At 41.7% G+C, this 22,010-nt stretch overlaps 1 protein-coding gene across 1 annotated transcript in view; it reads left to right on the forward strand.

Moving 5' to 3' along the window:
• SBNO2 (strawberry notch homolog 2) overlaps nt 1–18,789 on the forward strand; it is a 44,861-nt gene extending 26,072 nt beyond the window's left edge. Inside the window, exons 11-27 of the mRNA XM_085887074.1 lie at nt 232–329; nt 597–676; nt 880–1,044; nt 2,646–2,770; nt 2,880–3,011; nt 4,706–4,841; nt 5,972–6,084; nt 6,244–6,315; nt 8,470–8,566; nt 8,815–8,886; nt 9,084–9,227; nt 12,939–13,024; nt 13,154–13,246; nt 13,633–13,797; nt 16,676–16,752; nt 16,873–17,057; nt 17,196–18,789. Of these exons, the coding sequence (XP_085743200.1) occupies nt 232–329; nt 597–676; nt 880–1,044; nt 2,646–2,770; nt 2,880–3,011; nt 4,706–4,841; nt 5,972–6,084; nt 6,244–6,315; nt 8,470–8,566; nt 8,815–8,886; nt 9,084–9,227; nt 12,939–13,024; nt 13,154–13,246; nt 13,633–13,797; nt 16,676–16,752; nt 16,873–17,057; nt 17,196–17,326 (1,971 nt within the window). The 3' untranslated portion in view covers nt 17,327–18,789. The remainder of the gene's footprint in view (nt 1–231; nt 330–596; nt 677–879; nt 1,045–2,645; nt 2,771–2,879; nt 3,012–4,705; nt 4,842–5,971; nt 6,085–6,243; nt 6,316–8,469; nt 8,567–8,814; nt 8,887–9,083; nt 9,228–12,938; nt 13,025–13,153; nt 13,247–13,632; nt 13,798–16,675; nt 16,753–16,872; nt 17,058–17,195) is intronic.
• The last annotated feature ends 3,221 nt before the right edge of the window (nt 18,790–22,010 follow it).

Raw genomic sequence — 22,010 nt, forward strand, 5'->3', positions numbered from 1 at the left:
CCAATTCCAACGTAATGAGTTTCAAAAGTTCTCCACTATCTGGCGCATTGACCGACAGAGTAGAGCAGACATGACATTTTATTCTTCATTGCTCCCTTGCTCTTCACAACAAAATTGATAACTCAAGCACAGCACATGCACGTTTTTGCCTACGTCTCAAATTATTTTCGGTTTCGCTGCCTGATTGCACATACTTTGTGAATAGTTTGTCACTTTGTTCCATTTGCACAGTGTGTGGTTGTGGGGCTGCAAGCAACGGGCGAGGCTCGTACACGTGAAGAATTGGTCTTCAACCATGGACAACTCGGAACATTTGTATCGTCGGCACGGTAATAGTCAACTCGCGGCAGGAAATTTTTGCCGTGTCACCGGAACTGATGACCGATCTTGTGCTATGTTACTTGCTGGACCAATGGAACTTAATGGATCCCCATTATAATAAAATAAAAAAAAAAACACCATTTGCCCAGATGCAATTTTCCACCTTCCACATTGATCGTATGTATCAGATTCACTGTGACGTCAGAGAGAAGAAAAAAAAAATGAAATGGAAGTATAGCGAGTGATTTGTGTGCTCCGATCATTTTTCTTGGCAGCGGGGTGTTGAAGTCCCTAATCGAGAAACATGTCCCTGTGGGCAATAACTGGGAGCAGCCAGGCCTGAGGAAGCGCAAGAGTAAGTGCATAAAATGTCGAAGGGAAAGGTTGGGATGGAGTGGTCTACTTCATGCAATGAACTTGACGTTTTGTAACAGTACAAAACCTTTTCAATTTATTTTCTCATTTCTTGTTCCAGCTTGACTAACTAAGTCATTGACAAGTGTGTTGAGGTTGCTGGCTTCCTTTTGCGCCCTTTTGAGGATTCATGCTGTATTGCAGAGCATATTCCATGGCGACTTAAAGCAGGGAAGTTTGGAGACGGCATTGCGCTTGAGAGCGAAGAGAGTGGATCGCCATCCTCCACCTGTCTCGGCTTGGATGATGATGACGACGACGACGATGTCATTGTTATTGGTTCCACTCCAGCCCCAATAATTGCTGATGGTAATGTCCACATTTCTGAAAGGGGGAGGGGTAGACAGTAAGGTAGAGGGGAGTCTTGATTTCAGAAAAATAGATTCAGGAGCGAGTCGAGCAGAAGGGTGGTTGATATGATTAAGCTATCTCAGTTTGGGGGGGGGTGGGGTTGTTGTTGTTGTTTTGTTTAGCCCTGGACAATTCTACTTGAACAGGCCTGCAGCACGGAGATAGCCGATCGATCGCCCAGGAACGACCCAGATAGTCCTTACATCTAAGACGGTGTACTCTTACCTTCATAAAACCAGGGCAGAGAGAGATGAGAGGGAGTGGACCGGTCCATGAGGATCGATTGAATCAAGGCAGTGTCAAGTTTGATATCACCACTCAAATGTATCGATAATTTCCTGTTCAAAGATGTCCATTGGTATGAAACTCACCATCCCGTTCTTGGTTGAAAACATTTATCAACTGGTTGGACAATAAAAAATAATGAACGAACCTGGCCAAAGATCAGCGTGATGATCATGGAGACTATTTTTGTTGAAACGTTTTTAAACCATCATCAATAACTGGAGTTCAAAGAACACCATAACCCACGAAGTCTTGAGAAAAAAGGACATGGGCGGGATCTTCTAAAGTCTTGCTTATTGCGTTTCCGAAAATGATCTGTATATCCGAGCTGCCATTTTGGCTGAATCTCGATATTCGCCAACGCTGAGAGAGCGAGTGGAAAATGTGATTGGTCGAGATGATGTAAAATGGCATAATATTTTGTCCAAATACTGCTAAACGGAAGGTTTTTGACAGTTCCAAGAAAGCGATTTGTGTTCTGCAGTGTTCAAGTGCATAATTCAATTGAAATAAATAAAGATTTTAAAGGTCGAAGAAGAAAAAAACTTTTTTTGGAAGTTTCCCGCCGTTGATGCAGCGTCGTTTACACCACCTTATTGAACACGTTACATTAGTTATTTGTGCCTGTTTGTGTCCTTTTTGACGTCGCTCAAAACAATGTTTCCTGTTTGGAATGATTTTCAATTTTGCTTGACTGTCAGACAGGCAGACAGACTAAGAAAAATTGTGTCACTCCTTTGTGTGCATTCATGATCAGGGCGAGACTCCGTTCAATTTACCAAATTCAAAGCCAAAGTACTGCCAAACTGCAGGTTTGTGTTCTGATTCATCTTCCGTTTCGTGTTCCACAGTGTTCGAAATATAACATGAAGTTGAAATGAAGTAGTTCCTCGATCATCGACTGACATCTGTAGACAGACAGACAAAGTGAACCAATTGGTTAACACCGCTTTTCGCTTTGCGCTCGCAGTGTAATAATTCCTTTAGATGTTGACTTCAGTACCTACAGGTACAGCCCCTTACACTACCTTGCAGATGATAAAGTGGAGCGGTTTTTCATTGGGACAACACGTTCAATCATTTCTCAATAATGAAATGTACAATGACAATGGATGCTAAAGGGCATTAATCACTATGAATGTGGTGGTTATTTGAAGCATCACCTCTCTCCCTCAGTCTTGTTTCTCTTTTAGAGCAGTAGTTCAAGGACTTTTTTTTTTAATCTGCTTTAGCTGGGTGACATGGACCTTCTCACCAATTTGTATGGTATGCAGTGTCACGTGAGCGACTGGAGAGCATGCGGGCAAAACTTCTGCAGCGGGTTGATGAGTTAGCCTTGCCGCTAAACGCACTGGATGAGCTCGTTGATCAGCTCGGTGGGCCACAAAACGTTGCTGAGGTAGGACAAGTCATCCTGGACCTTTGCTTGATGTTAAAAGCTGCTGGCTTATTTGATGGGTGCTTCCCAATGACAAGTTGATGATCTTTAACATTCGTTCTGATGGTAGATGACTGGGCGGCGAGGCCGTGTGGTACGACGACCCGACGGCTCGGTGCACTACGAGTCTCGTGCAGAACCCGGTGTCTCTGTCGAGACGGTGAATCTGACACAGAAGGAGTACTTCATGAGTGGAGAAAAGGTGTGTTTTGCCATCCAACCTTTTTATTATTTTAACACGAACGGAAAAAAATCCAACGAATTATTTTTGATTGTTTTTATTTACTTGCAGTTTTCATAGGAAATGGGTTTTGATTGCTTTTCAACAGTTTCCCTTACTTTTTATTACTTCATTATAATCAATCAGCTGCACGGCAGAAATTGGATGCTCGATGCAATGTCAATTTAATTGAGAAGTTAAAAAACAAATTAGCATGTCAAATGCTGAGACTGACGATCAATTTAGAGTCCAGGCATAATTTGTATCGGACTAATGTTGGAAGTGGCAAGCTGACAGCATGCAGACTTCAGTGTGACATGACACAGTTATAAGAGAAAAGGAACAAAGCAACTACCTTATCTCGCTCATCTGGATGCATCGAGATGAGTGTCCAGATGAGAGCGGACTGGCAGCTCGCGTGTACTGTTTAATTGGAACCCATTTACTATAAATGTGATTTGGGTATTTAGTTGAACGAGGCACGTATTTCCCAAAGTACGGTAACAGTTTTCTTCTTTGGGTGGAGCACGTGCTTCGTGCATGGCACACTGGTCGAACAGATAATGAACTCGCTGATTGGCCCATAAGAGCATGTGGCAACCTGGTGGCTCTCCCATTGGTTGAAGGTTACAATGAATCGATAAATTTTCGATATAAAAGACTGCATAAAAATGCGAGGGTGGAGTTCAATAGCGCTTTGGTTAATGTGGCCATGGCGGCTGGGGTGGCGCACCCTGTGTACTCATCGGTGCAGCATTTCCCAGGTGCTGAAGTACTAAAGTGCCGAATGCAGTTTTAGTCCTGCGAAGCCCCAAGCAAGCCAGCCGAAATGATGGCTGAGACCACCAATGAAGAGAGGTGTGCAGTTAACCACGGACGCAGTTGCGGAAGATCATGCTGCAGCATTAGAGATCACATGAGTGCGATGAGCCTTCCCCGTAAAGGTTTAAACTCTTGTGAAAAGCCGAGAAACCCTGAATTTGAAGGTGAGCTTCAACAGCAGCCTGCAACTCGGATCGTGCAAATTGAGAACAACACCATTTTGTCAACTATGTTCCTTTCACCCGGGACACGTTACCATCTTTCGGCAGCGAGTAGTTGTGAAACGTCTACCATCGGAGAATGCCATGGTGGTGCCACAGTCGATGGAGCAAGGATGCTGCATCATGTCTTTACATCACCACAAATCATTACATGTTGTCCATTGACCATTCATTCTCAGTGTCATTCTCCAGAGACTGATATATGCAGACTGCTATCATCTGCAAGCATGCTGCTAGACTTGTGGAGTCAAGTGTGTTTCGATAAGATTTAGAGAAGGAAGGTTAAGTTTAAGGCTTTATATGTTTGGTTCTATTGTCACTTCATTTTATTCTTAATGTTATAGTTATAAATAAGATATTTGTTGTCAAAGTTAAGCATTGACCCGGTTCCTGTTTGATGTCCTTGTGTCTGTTAAGCTTCCTATTCTGAAGGGAACAATTACTTCAGCTACCTTAGCTTTCCAAACACCCTGTGGGCTGTTTGAAGCCCCTGGTCATGTGACCATGTAGTTTGCACCAAAATTGAATAAACAACCTGTGTTCTGTTGACTTAGGTGCTTCTCATTCGCACACCTCATTCTTGGAATCTTTACCATATACCTCTTCATACTCATTATGGTTCCTCATTTCCAGTTGGTGGCAATCATTTCGGAGGCGGCCAGTTCTGGCATATCGCTGCAAGCTGATCGACGGGTTTCTAATCATCGCCGCCGGCTACATCTTACACTGGAACTCCCTTGGAGTGCTGACCGGGCAGTGCAACAGTTTGGTATGAGGCCTTAAGTTTGTTCATGTAATTCAACAATCATTCAACGAAATTTGTTAATTAATAAATGTATCATTTACCTGTCTGTCTACCTGTTCAAATCACTAAGGCCGAGTTCGAGTGAGAGACTCGGGTTGCTATGGTGGTATTGCTGCCACGTCATTTCTCCTTATAAATGTGCATTTAAAGCTCCTAAGATTACCAGAGGGCTGCGATCGGAGATTGTTTGATTGTTCCCGGTATATCCACCTCGTAATATTAGCCGATTGGTCGCACTTGACATTCTGCCTCATAATGAAAACAAACGTTTTTTAAAATCATTATTATTGAATTTTTTTCTTTACAAAGGGTTCATTAGACCATTGAAATTAAATAATGGAAAATGAAATCATTTGAGAAATGAAATAATGGGAAAAATAAATAATTACGTTTTTTTTTTTTAAACAAAAAAATTAAAAGATTGCAAAGTGTTGTATTTTCTGGAATACATTGTACACAGTAATTGATAATTTAAGACACCACAGCAAGTGTCCACAACATTGTGGATGCGTTCCTAGAAAGTGTGATGTTAAGCAGACAAGATATTCCCATGGGGTGGGGGGATCAGTTCTTCCCAGGGCACATTTTCGGTAACTAACACGGTGCGGCTGGAATTGCCATTTGTTATTACAGTAGAAGCGATAGCTCTGCCTTCAAAAAATACACTCGGGCCTATTCATATTGGAACCAGCCAGACTCAGTGGTGTAATTAGTTGGAGCATCCTTGCTGCATCTGGGATGTCGGCAGTTCAACCCCAGCCGAGTCAAACCAAAGACTTTAAAAATGGTACGTGCTGCTTCCTGGCTTGATGCTCAGCATTCAAAAGGATAGAGCACAGACAAACAATTCTGGGAAGGCAATGGCAAACCACCCAGTATTACCCTTGCCAAGAAACTGCTAAAGCAGCACCAACGCTCTGTGAAGCGTATGGCACATCAAAAAATTCATATCGGTGCTCTTCAAATTTGTGACCCTATATGCACAAGACTCTATTCATGTTTTGAATTTGAATCGGCAGGTATTCTATCCAGTATGCATCCCTGTTGGATGTATCAAAATGAACTGTGCTTGATCCTGCGTCCATTGTCTTCAGGCCGGACACACCGCTCCAACCAAGTATGCGCGCCTGAGTACATCTACCTCATCTCGGAGTTGGCAGGGGAGAGACGCTTTGCATCCGTTGTGGCACGACGACTGGAAAGCCTCGTTAGTGCCTTTTTATTTATTTATCCTTTGTCTTCATCCCACAAGACGGCCTAATATGGCTGTTTTGCCTCAAAGGAATGAGTGGTGCAGTGCAGGTTGTGGTGAGGGTAATGACCACTTGCAGATGTTAAATGGTGTTCCTCCCTTCCCACACCGCAGGGTGCTTTAACCCATGGAGACAGACGTGCGAGTGAATCACGTGACCTCAGCCAGTTTCATTATGACAACAAGGCATGTTTTTTCCACATCATTCAAATGAAGATTTTCTTCTGCTTTCCATCTCCCAATCTGCACAGTCATGTTTCCTCCATTATTTGTAATATAAATATATGTTTGTAATTAAAAAAAAAAACCCATACTTGATACTTCTGTTTCATGAAGATGTTGCTTTCCATCAAAATGAAAGTGTTAAATGGAAGGTTTTTGAAAATGAAAAAAAAGGCGATTTGTGTTCTCCAGTGTTCAAGTATTTGTTGCTGTTTTTCTTATGTCCTCCTCGTCATACTTTGTCTGACCTCTTCCTTCTAATGGGTAGTGGTGGAGCTCGTAAAAAAATCCAAACCAGTGGTGAAAGATCAGAGATTGCAGACCCTCGCCAGAACTTGTTTTAAGTGTTGATTGTATAGTTTTGTGTCGTATATTTTGTATGGCGTTTGTGTACTGGTGTGTTACGTAATTAATAATCAATATAACTAGAACTGCCACTTTATAACTGCTGGCAGTGATGACCGGGTACCAAGACATCCTACTTTGATGCAATCATGCTTTGATCGGACACTTGACCCTGACCCATGATGTTCATTATTATTCAATTGAATTTTGAATGGTATTAAAATAAATTCAATTCAAATCAAATGTAAGATCCAATCGGTACAGTACTGCATTGGAATCATCAGAAGGAACCCGAACAAGAAAAAAGCAAAGATGAAGTCATCAGGAGAACCCCCTGGATAGGATTCAGGTTTCAGCTGCGACCCCATCCCTCAAACCCATCCAGGTGCAGCCAAGTGAGCCTAAACCACAAAAAAAATTCAATAATCCTGGTTGCCAGACCATGTGTCCGATCAGGATGGAATTTAAAACATATCTTCCCCATCACTACTAGCTAATAATTGTGAAGTTTCACGTCGATCGATGAAGCAGTTCAAGAAAATGAACTTTAAAAAAAAGATTTTCATTCATTTCATTATGACTGCCAGACCACGTGACTTATCAATTATTCCTGAACTCCCTGGTATCCCTAAAGCTTGTGCCTATAATATGCTTTGTTCATATCCTCATATGCTGACAACCAACTTGATTGTGTCATGTGCCTATATTTACCTTGCCCGTATCCTCATGTGCCTGTACCTACCTTCCTGTAACTCAGCATGTTCAAATAAATTCTTACCCATCAGATCAATCACTTCTGAGCACATAGCTTATGATGCTGGGATTTCAGGGTCAAGTCCCTTACAATATAGTGTTTTGGCCTGCACATTTATTACCCGACGAGTGCGAAGCGAACAGTGGTGGTTAAGTAATTGGTTCACTTTGTCTGTCTGTCTGTCTGTCTGTCCATCCATCTACAAACGTCAGTTTATGATCGAGTAACAACTTGTTTTTAATTGAGTGTTATATTTTGAACTCGAATCGGAAAACAAACCTTCCGTTTAACCATACTTTGGCTCTGAATTTGACCTGACTGCACATGTGCAGAGAGATAATATTTTTCTCTGTCTACCTGCCGAGCAGTCAAACAAACTTGAAAATTATTCCAAACAGGAAACTTACTGTTTTTAAGGACGTCTCAAAGGACACAAACAACATGCACGAATAACGAAATGTAACATGTTATATAAAGTGACGTACGAGACACTGCATCAACGACAGTAAACTTCCGGAATTGTTTTTTTTCTACAACCTTTGGACTCTTTGCTTCATTTCATTATAATTACATACTTAATCACGAAGAACACAATTCTCTTTTTTTGGCACTTTCAAAACCCTTCTGTTTAGCAATAGTTGGACAAAATATTACGGCATTTTACGTCATCACAACCAATCAAATTTTCCGCTCACCGACCCCGCCCATGTTTGTGTGTTGGGGAAAGATGTTCTCTGAACACCCTCGGTGACTAATGTTGGACGGTAATTATCCCGTCCGCTGCGTAGCGGGAAATGGGGTTTTGCAATCACACTCGTATGTGCACGCCTGTGTTCGTGTGTGTTATAATGATGTGATAATAATGCGGATTTATCATTCTCCACTTTTAAATTTAACTTTAGTGTTTGTTTTTCATGTTGTACGTCCAGGCCTGTTTGACATTCTACTCCGTGCATATGAATTATCAATATGTTTCTGGCAATCATTGATTTGGGTCTTCTGTCATCTTCCAAATGCAGTATGGGCGAGAAGCGTTGGAGAAGGTCATCAGAAGCATCATCATAGGGTCTTACCACATTGTTCGACCGCCCGACTACCCTGGAGACTTTTTTGAAGGTCCAATGGCTTATAAATCTTTGTTCTATTTATTTATTTATGTTAAAATTCAGTGTTCAACTCATTCCCTTGTCATTTTGTGTAATAGTTATAATAATAATTAATAAATTATTTACTTAATGGGATTAGAGGGAAAGGGAATAACTGAAGAATGTTTTTTGTCTTTTGAAATGCAACTCTTTTGTCTTCATTTATAAAGAAGTGCAACTCACACACTGTGTGGTGCTCCCTCTATGTGGATTGTGCAGACATGAAGGAAGGCCTTCTGGGAGTGGGAATCATCACCAAGGATGCAAGAGGCAATCTGACTGTGGAGAAAGGTGCGGTAATTATCCTCCCGGTAACTCCTTCCGTGGTTGGCAGAATAAGCAAGGCAGTTAAATGACCATCAACATGGTGGCCGCAGATAGACCATTACATTGCTGGTAAAACCATTTTGTGTCATTTTCTGCTCAGTGTTTATACTTTATAGCATTGCATTTAGTATTTTCTTTTTCCTTTCTTTTCTCACTGATAGAACTCGGCCTATCCAAGTTCCTGAATCGGCTTCTCGGACTCGAGGTTGAGCGCCAGGCCGCACTCTTCACGTATTTTTGCTCTACCTTTGAGATTATCATGAAAGCTGCCAAGAATGCGGGGAACTATGACATGGGCATCCTCGGTATACGCACACACTTTGCTTTCTGCCTTTGTATGCTTTGTTACTGAGGGTTTCTGGGACGAGCATAACTGGCAGGTGTTCCGAAGCGGACCCAAATACGAACCATGCAAAAATGCATTTTGCATGCTTCTGGATTTCTGAGTCTTGAAATAAAATAAAAAAACGGAGTCATTGAAGTTTACAATGACTTGCATACAAATGAGCATTTAGGGAGGAAAATCCAAAAATAGAAAGGGATACTCTGGAGTTTATAATTACTGTCATGTTTACCATTCTGAATCGGTAATTTTAAGCATCATCATTTAATCTTTAACCAGACTCTGTGGCATTAAGGTTAGAGTGTCCACTCTGAGTGTGGGAGATCAGCGATTCGATCCTGACCATTGTCGAGTCACACTTTCAATGGTGTCTGCTTCTACTTCGCTTCTCACTCAGCATTTAGAGGATAGAGCATGGAAAAATCCCATGGGTTACCATCCACTTGGGGGAGGAGGGGAAGGTTTCTCCTTCATTGCGTGCCGAAAACATCATCTTGTGATATCTCTTTTCTCTACACAGTCAGCAGGGCAGAGTGCCCTCAGGAAGTTATGTCACTTCCCCAACCTGACCGGTTGTGCTCTGAAGTCAAGTCCTATTATGTGCGTGTGTGTGTGCGTGCGCGATTTCTGTGATGGCTCTTGCACAAGCTTTTATCTATTATTTTATTTATTTATTTGTTATTGTTACAGAGTCTAAGCTAAGGCTCATGGAAGAGCTGGAACACAAATTTCAAACACATACCTAAAGACAAATGCATTAGACAGCACCAGACTTGACTTCAAACAAAGCCAGCCATTGAGCTTGGGGGAAGTGACGTCACTTCCCGGATCACTCTGGGTACCAGCGATGCCATCTTGTTATGATGTGACTTTTCCTTCCACACTCAGCGGGGTAACTAAAGAGGGATTTTCTTACCTTGAGCATTATGTAATTTTTTTTGAATGGCCCTGATGCGAATGGAACAGACCTCTCATTCATGCTTTTGGTTTACTGTACATTTATTTTATGTCGAACAAATAAATTGCACACAAAAGTTGACGGGGAAAACTTTCAAAAAGACACGTAAATTGAGCAGACGACTCTTGCCAAGTGGTGCTGCAGTGTCAATTGTGAGTAAAGCACATTTTACTCCGTTGTGGAAGAGGTAACAAAAGACGTGTGCAGACCGCATCGTGAGTAATAAAGCCGATGGAAATCTGATGATGTTCAACAAAATTATCACAGGATCGGCTTTAGGGCGGCACGTACCGTACATGCTGACGGGCTTGATTAAACCTTACTAATAATTTATATTCGAAATATGATTAAATTTTTCAGGGTCCCTCATCGTGAGTATCACTCGACCATAACCAAGCCAATGGAAATCTGACGATGTTCAACAAAATTATTACAGGATCGGCTTTAGGGCGGCACGTACCGTACATGCTGATGGGCTTGATTAAACCTTACTAATAATTTTTATTCGAAATATGATAAGATTTTTCAGGGTCCCTCATCGTGAGTACCACTCGACCATAACCAAGCCAATGGAAATCTGACGCAACAAACCAAGGCAATGTATAACCAGCAAAGACCTCCAGACCTGATGTCTTCGGCACACCATAAAACCAAGATGGTAGCCATACTATTTTGCCTGGGTGCCATGGTGGGTGGGGTCTGGCAGCTGTCCGACCAATGGGTTCACATTTCAAAAATCGACCCTCAACAAGAACCCCAGCAGCAACAACACGGTGCTCTTGTCGACCTGCGACTAAAAATGCACTTGTTTCCCTCGAGCATGATTTGCTATGCAGCAGGTCGTTCCAAAGTGATCCGATTCATTGGTCAAATCACAAAAATATTAATTTGCTCAAAAAACACTGACCATTTTTCGCACACATATTTGGAAATTAATAGTACTAGAAGCACCCTCTCCTTGTGGGTGCAGCCAGAAGGTTTGTGTTGTTCCATTTATGACTAGCAGTGGTACCTGCCATTGCCCGGGCTATTTTTTGTGGGAGCCTAAAACGCCTCCCTACACCCACGAAGGAATGGAGTCTGGGATCATTTAATTTTACCTTTTTCATGATTACAAAATCTTAGACACGATAGAGCGATTTCAAAATGGCCCGGCACGGTCGCCAACCCAACTCACAATCCCGTGAGATTTGCGGAAACCCCTTGGAATTTCAACTGTCAAGTGACCATGAGCATAAGACCCTGAACTAAGAGACTAAAAAAAAATCAACTTTACACAGAGTGTAATGTATTGTACCCTCCAAGGGAGGGGGGGGGGGTTGACAGTCCCACTACCCCCCACCCACTCCCTCCGATCATTGATCCTAGTACGTTGCGTTTATACATGTTCTTGTTAATGTTAATGTTAATGTTTTGGTTTTAACGACTAAAAGTTTTGTGTACTGCTTTCATTGTTTACATTTATACCTCTTGTGTGTTCGTTGTATTAATTTATCAGGTTCTGCGGAGGGGGTAACGGGACTTTGTAAACACCCTGGATATTATTGGCGGAGGCATTGTAAATGTGTTACCTTAGAAGTGGAATTAGATGTTATTCATCAAATGGTTGCTCATTAATGTGCCGTTGATGTTTCTGGGTTAAGTTTGGCCCTGATCTATAAATATGGTGAAGAAGCTGCACCCCTACTTTTGACTGCTTCCGGAAGAGGTTTATTTGTATTTAAATCTCTGGTAATTATTTTGTGTTTATTCATATGTATGTGTGCTTGAATATAACTGTCAATAATCAAAAAGACCGGTGGTACTACACAGCGATTAATAAATATAATCCCCTCAAAAAACGAACTTTTTGTTTTTCAAAATTTTCGATTTTTTTCATATATATATATTTTTTTTTGCCGAAAACACTCCCCGGCACTCACTAATGAACCTCTGAAAGTTTGCCAAAGATTTGTTCTGCCATTTCCGAGAAAAATGGTGACACAGACACAGATAAACGGCTCTCTTTTGTGTAGATTATTGTTAATACCAAAACAGCATACCTGTCCTGCAGGTGATCTTGTTCCAAGCGTGCAACACGTTCTTCTGACACATCCCCTTATTTGGGCAGTGCATAGCTTTATTCCCCCCCATCCATCCATCCATCCATCCATTGGGACCATACTCTGTGCAGAGCATTGGTGCTGCCTAAGCAGTCTCCTTGGCTATTGGGCACAATCCTGGACGGGTCACCACTCCAACTCAGTATACCAACAAGCTGGCACTCATTTAGCCGACCTCGGAAGGATGACAGGTCGAGTTAACCTCACCTGGTATTAATTCAACAGCTGAGCGGGATTTGAACTCAGGACCCTCGGATCCCAAGCCCACCACCCTAACTATTAAGCCAACACCAGGCATATTTGCCCCCCCCCCTTCCCCTCCTTACCCTTCCTCATCAACAAAGGAAGAAAATGCCAAGATTGGTCAGTGTAGATATGAAGTAAAACAACTCCACAGAGAGCTTTCTGAGTATTGTGTGACTGTAAAATGCATGGCTTTGTAAGCCTGAAGGATTACTCTCGAGTCTTGAGCATTTTCTTTTCTTGTAATTATGTCATTTTATGTTTCAACAAAACTTTTTCAATGGCAAACATTATTTTCTTTATTATGAGGTTGTGGCAGGCCTGGTTCAGCTGCAAACTTAACACGTCACGCTATCTTTTGTCTTGGCAGACATAGCTTCAAGCACACAGGAGATCCACAATGAGAAGCAGGAAACCTTTCCTGGGCCTGAAGGAGTAGAATTGATCTTGCACACAGTAAGATAAGCAGGAACAAATATAAGAGAGCCCACGTGTTTGAATATTTGTTGAAACACTCGGTTGTTGAACATGTTTATACACTCCGCCTCAGTTGTGCATTGTGTCATCTGCGCACTGTGGCTGCAGGTCACATTAGACCGAGGCATAACATGGGAAGATGCCCTGCGGCGCTATGAAGACCTTTCTGGTGACCTTGAGGGATTCTACTTTTCTCGTCTGGTGAGAATTAGGAATGGAGTGGGAGTCAGAGAATGGTTGTAGCTCATTGACGAGGAAGGAGTAGGTTTAAATTTTTTTTTTTGCTGTTATTGCAAACTTTTTAATTTGTGAAGCAGCCAAACAGCAAAGAATGGACACTTCACCTGCTGATGCCCTCTATCTAAGATGGAACTGACAGATAAGAGCATGGTTAGTGAAAAATTGGTGCCGCCACCAAAACTGACTTAAAAAAGAGAGTATCTCGGAGGTGAACTCACGGTTAAAAGGAAGTTCAGTAGCTTTTACCGTGGAATTAAAAGCTACATTTGAAGGAAACTCTGGTTTGCTGAAGGTGAGATGTCATTATCGTCTCCAGAATTTGAGAATGTTCTCTGTTGATCACACAGGTTCGTGGAAACCGCAAGATGGCTATCCTTGTGGTGAAAGGGGATAACCTGGAAACTGATGAAAATGAGGATGACGGTGATTGCCTGTTTGAAATCTACCGCCCCAACACTGGCCGTCAGAAGCAGCAAGAGACGCAAAATTCACTCCAGCGCAAGTTCTACAAGGTGACTTTAAATACCTGAATAGGTCACATAAGCGACATGGAATTTCCAGTGATTGAAAACATCATGCTTGCCTACATATGTATGACATTTGACATGCATACTGTACTTCCAAATCAAGTTCCTTCATCATTCCAAAAAAAAAATATATATATATATATATATATATATATATATATATATATATATATATATATATATATATATATATATATATATATATATATATATATATATATATAAAAGTTTCCAATTCAAGGCAGAAAGAGAGGGGGTCAGTCATTTAGTGGTTTTATGTCCGGCGGCCTGTCAGGCATATCAACAAACAAATCAAAATCACTCATGGAGTGACACTTGGCGAAACGGAACGGCACGCTGTGGAGCACATACCTCCGCCAGGCTGAACACTATAAATTTTGTATCCCACTGATAGGTCGGATCTGAATCCCGACCTTATCCAAAATCGAATCGGCTTGTTCTTGTCACCCAACCAACTCTTCCACCTCGTTTTGTCACAAGTCGTCCACAACTTTTAGAGATAACATGCTGCACATAGTTTTTGGTCCCATCTCTCAATGGTGAAGAATCATGTAAAAAAAAATTCTTGTAGCCGGATCTGGATTTGAATCTTCACCAAAATTGAATTTTAAGTTTCTGCGGTCCACAAAGTTTCTGCTGAATCCATCTTTAACCTTTTGAGATATTGTGCTATGTTGTCATTTTTGGCCCTATTTCTCAATGGTGAAGAATCGCTTGAAAAATTCTCAGATCCGGATGTGGATCTTCACCAACATTAAGCATTACTGTCCTTGACCAGTCACCGACACACACACACACACAAAAATTCAGAACGATTGCTTGAAAAGTGTGGCCAATAACCCTAACCCTAATCCTAACTTGGCAAAAAAAAAGTTCGCCCACTAATGAGGAGTCCTGTGCCTAAACAAATTGGCTGAACCTTTTTTTTTTTCTTCCATCATTTAAATGGCAAAGCATTCTGCATGTTTCTCCGTAACTCATCACCTTGTCACGGCAGCCATTTTGAATTTGGTCAGGGTGCTGACCATCAATGGCCTATTCTGTAGACATTGTGGGCTCTTTCACTTTCATCAGCCACAGCAATAGCAGAGAGGATAGCCAGTTGGCTCGGTCTTCCAATGCAATTCCTCACCTGCGGAGTATTCGGCCGACGGTTTACGATGGGGTCCTACCCGACCCCAGACAATATACATTACAAAATCGCAAACATCATCATAAACGACGGTGATTCTCTTCCTTGATTTTACATCTACATACCTGCATTGACAGCTTTTGCAGTCAGATTTAGACTTCCACATATCTTGTGTATGCATTAAGCTTATCCTATCTTTCCAAACGTTATCCAAAGGTGATTTCTTATTAACATGCTGCATTGGAAAATGTGGTATGTGGTATGTGGAAAAAGAAAAAACACTTTTTGCCTATTTATATTTTCAAATATGGACCCTTGACCTGTCCCTATCGTGAGCTCACAGCCTCCCATTCACAAAGCATGATTTTAAAAGTGTATCATTTAATGATAAGGTCATCTCGTCTCGATTCTCAAAGTTGTGATGTAAAATGGGTTGTGATGTGTGGATGTCTGTCCGTCCGTTCGTTTGGTTGTCCGTTCACGTTTTGCTATTTTTACTACTCCTCCCTTATCAAACGGGTCATTGTTCTGAAACTTGACACGTGACTACAAGACTGACCTGCACAATCGCTCAGGCTTCGATTTTTCGATTTCGGATCGTGCGAGCTCCCGCAGGATCGCTCGGTCTTAGATTTTTTTTTTTTGATTTTGGATCAGGGGGTTCTACTGGGGGGAGGGGGTCCCCAAATCTCTCCCTGTAACTTTCGGTAACAGGAGATCGAGTCGGCGTGGGTTCGAATCTCAGTCTGAACTTCAACCTCAGGAGATGACCATCAGCCGACTCACGGCTATTTTTTTGCAAATAATCATGGCGTACTGGTGCGACGAGTGTAACGAAAGACATTAGGGTCTTGTTCGCTTGGTATCGGCCTAATGGTTAAGATGGCTGGCTTAAGATCAGAAGGTCTTGAGTTTGAACCCCCGTTGTTCTGTTAAATAACACCAGGTGGGTTGACTCAGCCTGTCATCCTTCTGAGGTCAGCAAAATGAGTACCAGCTTACTGGGAACAGGGGGCACTGCATAAGTGGCACAGCCACACTCCTAGCAATTATGTGACCAACAGCCACAGGCTACATACAAAATGACAGTAGGGTCTTGCCAAGAAATGCAAATTTATATATACTAGTGCGTGCCCGTAGGTGCATGCCCGCACTTGGAAAAAAAAAAAACATTAATTGTGACGTCAATAGTGATGTCATAGCACCGTGTCCTGTGATTGGTTGATAAATAAATGGCTATAACTTGGGGACCACTTGTTCGATTAATATCAAACCTTGAAAAGGCACATCCACGGGTCCCCAGCGATATTCCTGGCAAGTTTCAATTAGATCGGACCTGGGGTTGTCGAGAAACGGCGGTCGCAGACACATTCAGACAAACACACAGAGATTGCTGGAATTATCGATATATATATATATATATATATATATATATATATATATATATATATATATATATATATATATATTGATATATATATATATTGATATATATATATATTGATATATATATATATTGATATATATATATATTGATATATATATATATATATATATTGATATATATATATATTGATATATATATATATTGATATATATATATATATATATATATATATATATATATATATATATATATATATATATATATCTACACAGATTCGTTTTTGCAATGTCATGTGCAATTACTTTTGGCCTCTTTATTGCTAGGTGGAACCCTCACAAGCCAAGGATGCTTGGATCCAACAGCACACTTGGTCCTTGCATAACTGCTCACACATGTTTTGGTAAGGAGAACTTCAGGCATAGCTTCTGCTGAATGCGATTTTTAGCACTATTATGTTTTTGATCATTGCAGCCACGGATTAATCTCTTGATCAATCATGACCTTTGCTTCGTTTTCCTAGGAGTGGGCATTGCCGGATGGCAACAAAAAACTGCAGATACGGACTACGACTGCGGCATTACAATGTCCTGAGCGGGGGCCTGTTATCCGTATGGCCACGTATCGAGGCAGTTCTCCAACAAGCTACGAGCTCCTCCACCATGCACATCGTCCGTCTGGCCACTCGTAGTGGCCGAAAACACGTTGGTGAGCATCTCACTTCAGCTTCCTCAGTATGTGTTTGATCTTGCAGCAATACACTATGCTCTTCAGTGTTGTGGTACAAGTAGAAAGCCCAGGTAAGTTTCTCAAAACAGATTGTTCAACGTACACTGCCTTTTGCAGGGATCAAAATCCCAGACAGCTGCATTAACCCTGTGAGAGAGAGCCTGCTGAGCTTGCCGTCCTATCAAGATACTACCGGATCTGCTCACAAAACATCGTGCCACCTGCTTACTGAGCCTTTGTATTTTTAATTTGCTGGTATTCGGGATACCTTTGCCACCTTGTTCACAGGTGCTCCACTTTCACACAAAGCCAATAAGATGGCCATGTTGCAGGTCCTGAAGGAAGGACCATCTGATTTCTTGGAATGATACTTTTACCACTACTTCATTGGTGCATAAAATGTACAACCTGATTTTATTCACGTGGCCCAAGCAAAAAAAAACACAGATAACATTCACCTTGGTGGAGAGATTTAGGCTACTAGTCGTGAGGCCTGCAAGTATGTGTTATGGCCATAGTTATGAGATGTAACCACCTTTGTGGCCTCCGCCACAGGCTGGAACCACATTGACCGTTCTGCCAAGTTTAGGTGGAAACTTGCTTATCATGGCTTCGGTTGACAGTTCGAATAGATTAGGATGACCTGAGCTAGCAGTGAAAACCACCTCAGCACTACCCAGACTGTGAGCGGGACCACCTCATTGTGACTGTAGCTCAAAGGTTTAAAGACTACCTCACCATGATTCCAACTGAGGATGGAAATGGTTTCACCATTACTCAACGACTTGTGGAATTCCAGAGGTGGGGGTAGGGGAAGGGCTGGCTCGAGCAAGGCAGCTTGTGAGTAGTGGTGAATGGGGGTAAGAGGAAGGTTTGTAGTGTTTGCATATATTCTTTCCTCATCACCTCCTTCAATCGTACAATCATCGAATACTGCAGCGTGTGTACGGGTTTGTACAAATATTTTCTAATTTGCTTTTAAAGTTTTTTTTTTTATATATATATATTTATAGATATATATATATATATATAGATATATATACATACCAAAACATATAAAATGAAAAAAATGTATTAATGCACCCGTTGCTTTGAATATTTATATTTGGTCATGTGGCAGATGTCGCCACTTTAAATGAGGATTGTTTGGTCTGCACATACATGGCTATAAGCATAATGTAATGTGTGCACTTGTGTTGTTGGGAAGAGAGGAGTTGAGGTGGGGGGGGGGGGGTGCGGGCAACTGAAAATGTCTGTCAGCACCTAAAATACATTCCAGCCCCATTGGTTGTTTGCTTTTTTAAAAGAGGTATCTTTTCCAAGAAGTTTTCCAATTCGGAATCCCTTGGCCAATGAGGGTAGAGAATCGTTGTCGTCTTTTGTACATGAACGTTATAAAGTCAAGTTTGTGTGTCTGAATCTGCACTGTTCTCTTGACCTTTCCTGGATGTATATAATTTTTATCGCACCTTTTTGGCATTTGCCTGTTTTTTAAAACTATTTTATTCCATGCCCCTCTCCCTCCCATGCCCTCCTTCCACCCCCCACTTTCCCAAAAGAGAAATCTGCTGATACTGTGCAGAAAGCACACGTACTTGCATATTGATATTGTTCTATATTATATTGTGTGTAATTGCATTTGTAACGATACCTGTAGTTTTCTTAACATTATTTTGCAAGATTTTTTTATAAACAATAAATGGGAAATGGGTTTTTTTTTTTGTTTGTTTGTTTTTAACAAATGAAAAAAAGTTGTGTTTATAAATAATATGTATCGAGATATTTTCCTTGTCCTTTCTAACAGCAAGTTGTAAATACAGTACATTAATTACCCTCGCCAGAGGAAGAGGGTATTACACTTGGGTATTTTTTTTTACTTGCGAAAATCGAAGATGTTTCAAGTTCGTGTCACAATTTTAGAACCGATCTTCACAAAACTTCACCACATGGTGGAGTCCGTCAGAAGCAAGGAGCCTGTTGTTTTAAGGTCAACAAATTTGTTAGATTTCTAAAATCCTACATTTTTATCTGATTGACTAGAAATTTGAAGAGGAGTTGCATATTTGGTCATTGAATTCAACCACCAATTATTTTTGAGGTCAACATAAACCAAAAGGTGAACATATGCCAAAGGTCAACAACTAAGGTGGTGTTTCTAAAATCCTCAATTTTCATCCCATTGACTTAATTTGAAGATGATTTGCATATATCAGGTCACTGAATTCACAAACCAATTATTTTTGAGGTCAAATTTGTTTCATGGATTTTGCAAGTATCGTGCTCTGCACAACGTCATCGTCTTGTTTGTTCGTCTCTTTGTCTGCACAGAACATGAGTGTTTTTCTCTGCAACTGCTTGTCGGATTGAGACAATTTTCACCAAAGGAGCGACTGCTCATGTGGAATGTTTTGATAATTTTGATGTCATAGGTCATGTCGTGTGGCAGCCCTATTGGAAAAATGCAAAAACTTTGGACCTCTATCTCCGAAACCACTTCATGGAAAAAATTAAAACTTGGCACATGGCAAGTCCTCCGCATGGGAAATAAGTGTGATTTTTTTTTTAATGACTTCATCGGTGCTTTCATTATGACGTCATAGTTGCCAACATTAAATGCTGCATCCGATCAGTATGAACATTTTTGAGGTTCATCAACGGATAAATCGGTCCACAGGAAAAAATTGATGACGTAATGGGTCACGTGGTTCGGAAGCCTTTTTTTTTTTTTCCTTTTTTTTTTAACCTTCAAACATCTTCTCTGAAATGGCTGAACAGATCGAGAGGAAACTATACACACGTGACGTGTGCACAGACAAGCAAGCAAGATGGTGGATTATCTGCAATATTTACTTCACGGGCGATTGAATTTTACGATGTCTCCAGAGTTGTTTATTATTAAGGTGCAACTCCTTTGTGGATCAAGTCATTATTTGAACAAATTCATTTTACTTCATTAACTGTTACATGCTGCGATGAAGACCGGCTTTAAAGTTAATTGGATCCGATCTGATATGCAGCGACAGCCTGGCCAACCGATCCTTATCAACCATTAAATTGGAGTTCTTGCATGAGTGCTTAAGCCACTTGCCGAATGCCTTACAGTCGAGAGCGGTACCGCACTACGTCCTTCTGAGTGAATGATTCACTCACTGCAGACGCTTTTGCCCGCCACGTCATTTAGAGCGAGTGGTTCGTGCTCTGTCACCCTGAGCGAGTGGTTCGTGTTCCGTCACCCTGAGCGAGTGGTTCGTGTTCCGTCACCCTGAGCGAGTGGTTCGTGTTCCGTCACCCTGAGCGAGTGGTTCGTGTTCCGTCACCCTGAGCGAGTGGTTCGTGTTCCGTCACCCTGAGCGAGTGGTTCGTGTTCCGTCACCCTGAGCGAGTGGTTCGTGTTCCGTCACCCTGAGCGAGTGGTTTGTACCTGTTTTCTGTACCTGGTGAAGATGTTGAGGTCACAGAGAGATTCACTTACCTTGGCAGTGATATTCATGTCTCTGCATGTCGTGAGCCAGAGGCCGATAGATGTCTGGGTCAGGCCTAGGGAGTCATTGATTCACTGGATCATTGAGTGTGGTGCTGTTGGTACTTATGCAGGAGGATGAAAGTCCGAGTCTTTAAGTCCTTTGTCCTTCCAGTCTTGCTCTCCAGATGTGAGACTTGGAATCTGACCTATTATCTGAGATGGACATTTAGATGAGATGAGGTGTTTCTACAACTTGACTTGAGTGCACCTGTGGCCAATTTAATTAATTGGACATGATGTTCGAAAGAAACACCTTTCTTTATAATTAGGATTATCTTTATCATTAGGAAATGGAAAGAATATGGAACAAGCCAGACTCTTCCTAGAACTGGCCATTCTACCAAACTGAGCAAATGGACAAAAGGACCTTGGTCAGGGAGGTGTCCAAGAACCCAATGACCATTCTGACAGATCTACAGAGTTCCTTTGCTGAGATGGGAGAACCTGACGGAAGGACAACAGTCTCTGTAGCACTTCACAAATCTAGGCTTCATTGGCCAGTGGCCAGACAGAAGCCATTCCTGAGAAACAGGCACATGACAGCACACCTGTAATTTGCTAAAAGGCACGTGAAAGACTCCAAGAGCATGAGACAAAATATTCTGCGGTCTGATGAGACGAAAATTGAACTTTTTGACCTGAATGCAAAGGCATCAGCGGTGAAGAGACAAGAGGGAAGACCATTGTACATTTTTTGATTTCATTAAAACCAAGGGGTGGAGCGTTAAGAAGAGTTGTTAAGGTTTGCTGTGGTTCACCTCCCACAGCCCTCTAATTTATTTAATAAGTTAATTAGATGTGTGACAGTAAGAGCTCAGGTCAGAATCTTGGGTTCCCGATGGAGAACCTTGGCAGGTACCGAAGGTTCCAGGGAGGGGGCTGTGTTTCGTGGAAGAGGGGAGGGATCCATAGCTTGACTGCCATGAGTGGAGTATAGTTAGTGTGTTTTGAGTGGGTTAGATTGCCATGTAACAGGAATATGTCAGAGTAAGTCGTTTGTTATACATGATGCTGAGGAGGCGGCACATGTAATTTATAGACCGGGTAGACATATTAAATAATTATATAATACATAATTATGTATTATATATGTTAAAACCTCTTGTAGGTGGGGCTATGTGAGGACTTCCCATCCCAGAGCCACATCGGCCGATTACGATCTCTCTGACAAGTGTGTGCCAGCTTTGGTGGCGCAGTGCTCTGTTGAGCCCAGAAGAAAGGATTACATAGATTTTTATAGGGGCTGCCTCCGTGGGCAGTAGCCGAGGGGAAGACTTCGCCCAGGAGGAAGGAGAGGACGGGAGTCCACTACCACGAAAAGAGGACAAGGAGGGGCTCGTGAGAGAACTCAGTCCACGAAGAGAAGGACTGGAGTTGACCTGAAGAGTCCACCTGAGAGGCTCAGGAGA

The sequence above is a fragment of the Eptatretus burgeri genome, chromosome 6 (assembly GCF_056783735.1).
Source record: "Eptatretus burgeri isolate ZD-2024b chromosome 6, Ebu_testis_v1, whole genome shotgun sequence".
In the NCBI taxonomy this organism is placed as follows: domain Eukaryota; kingdom Metazoa; phylum Chordata; class Myxini; order Myxiniformes; family Myxinidae; genus Eptatretus; species Eptatretus burgeri.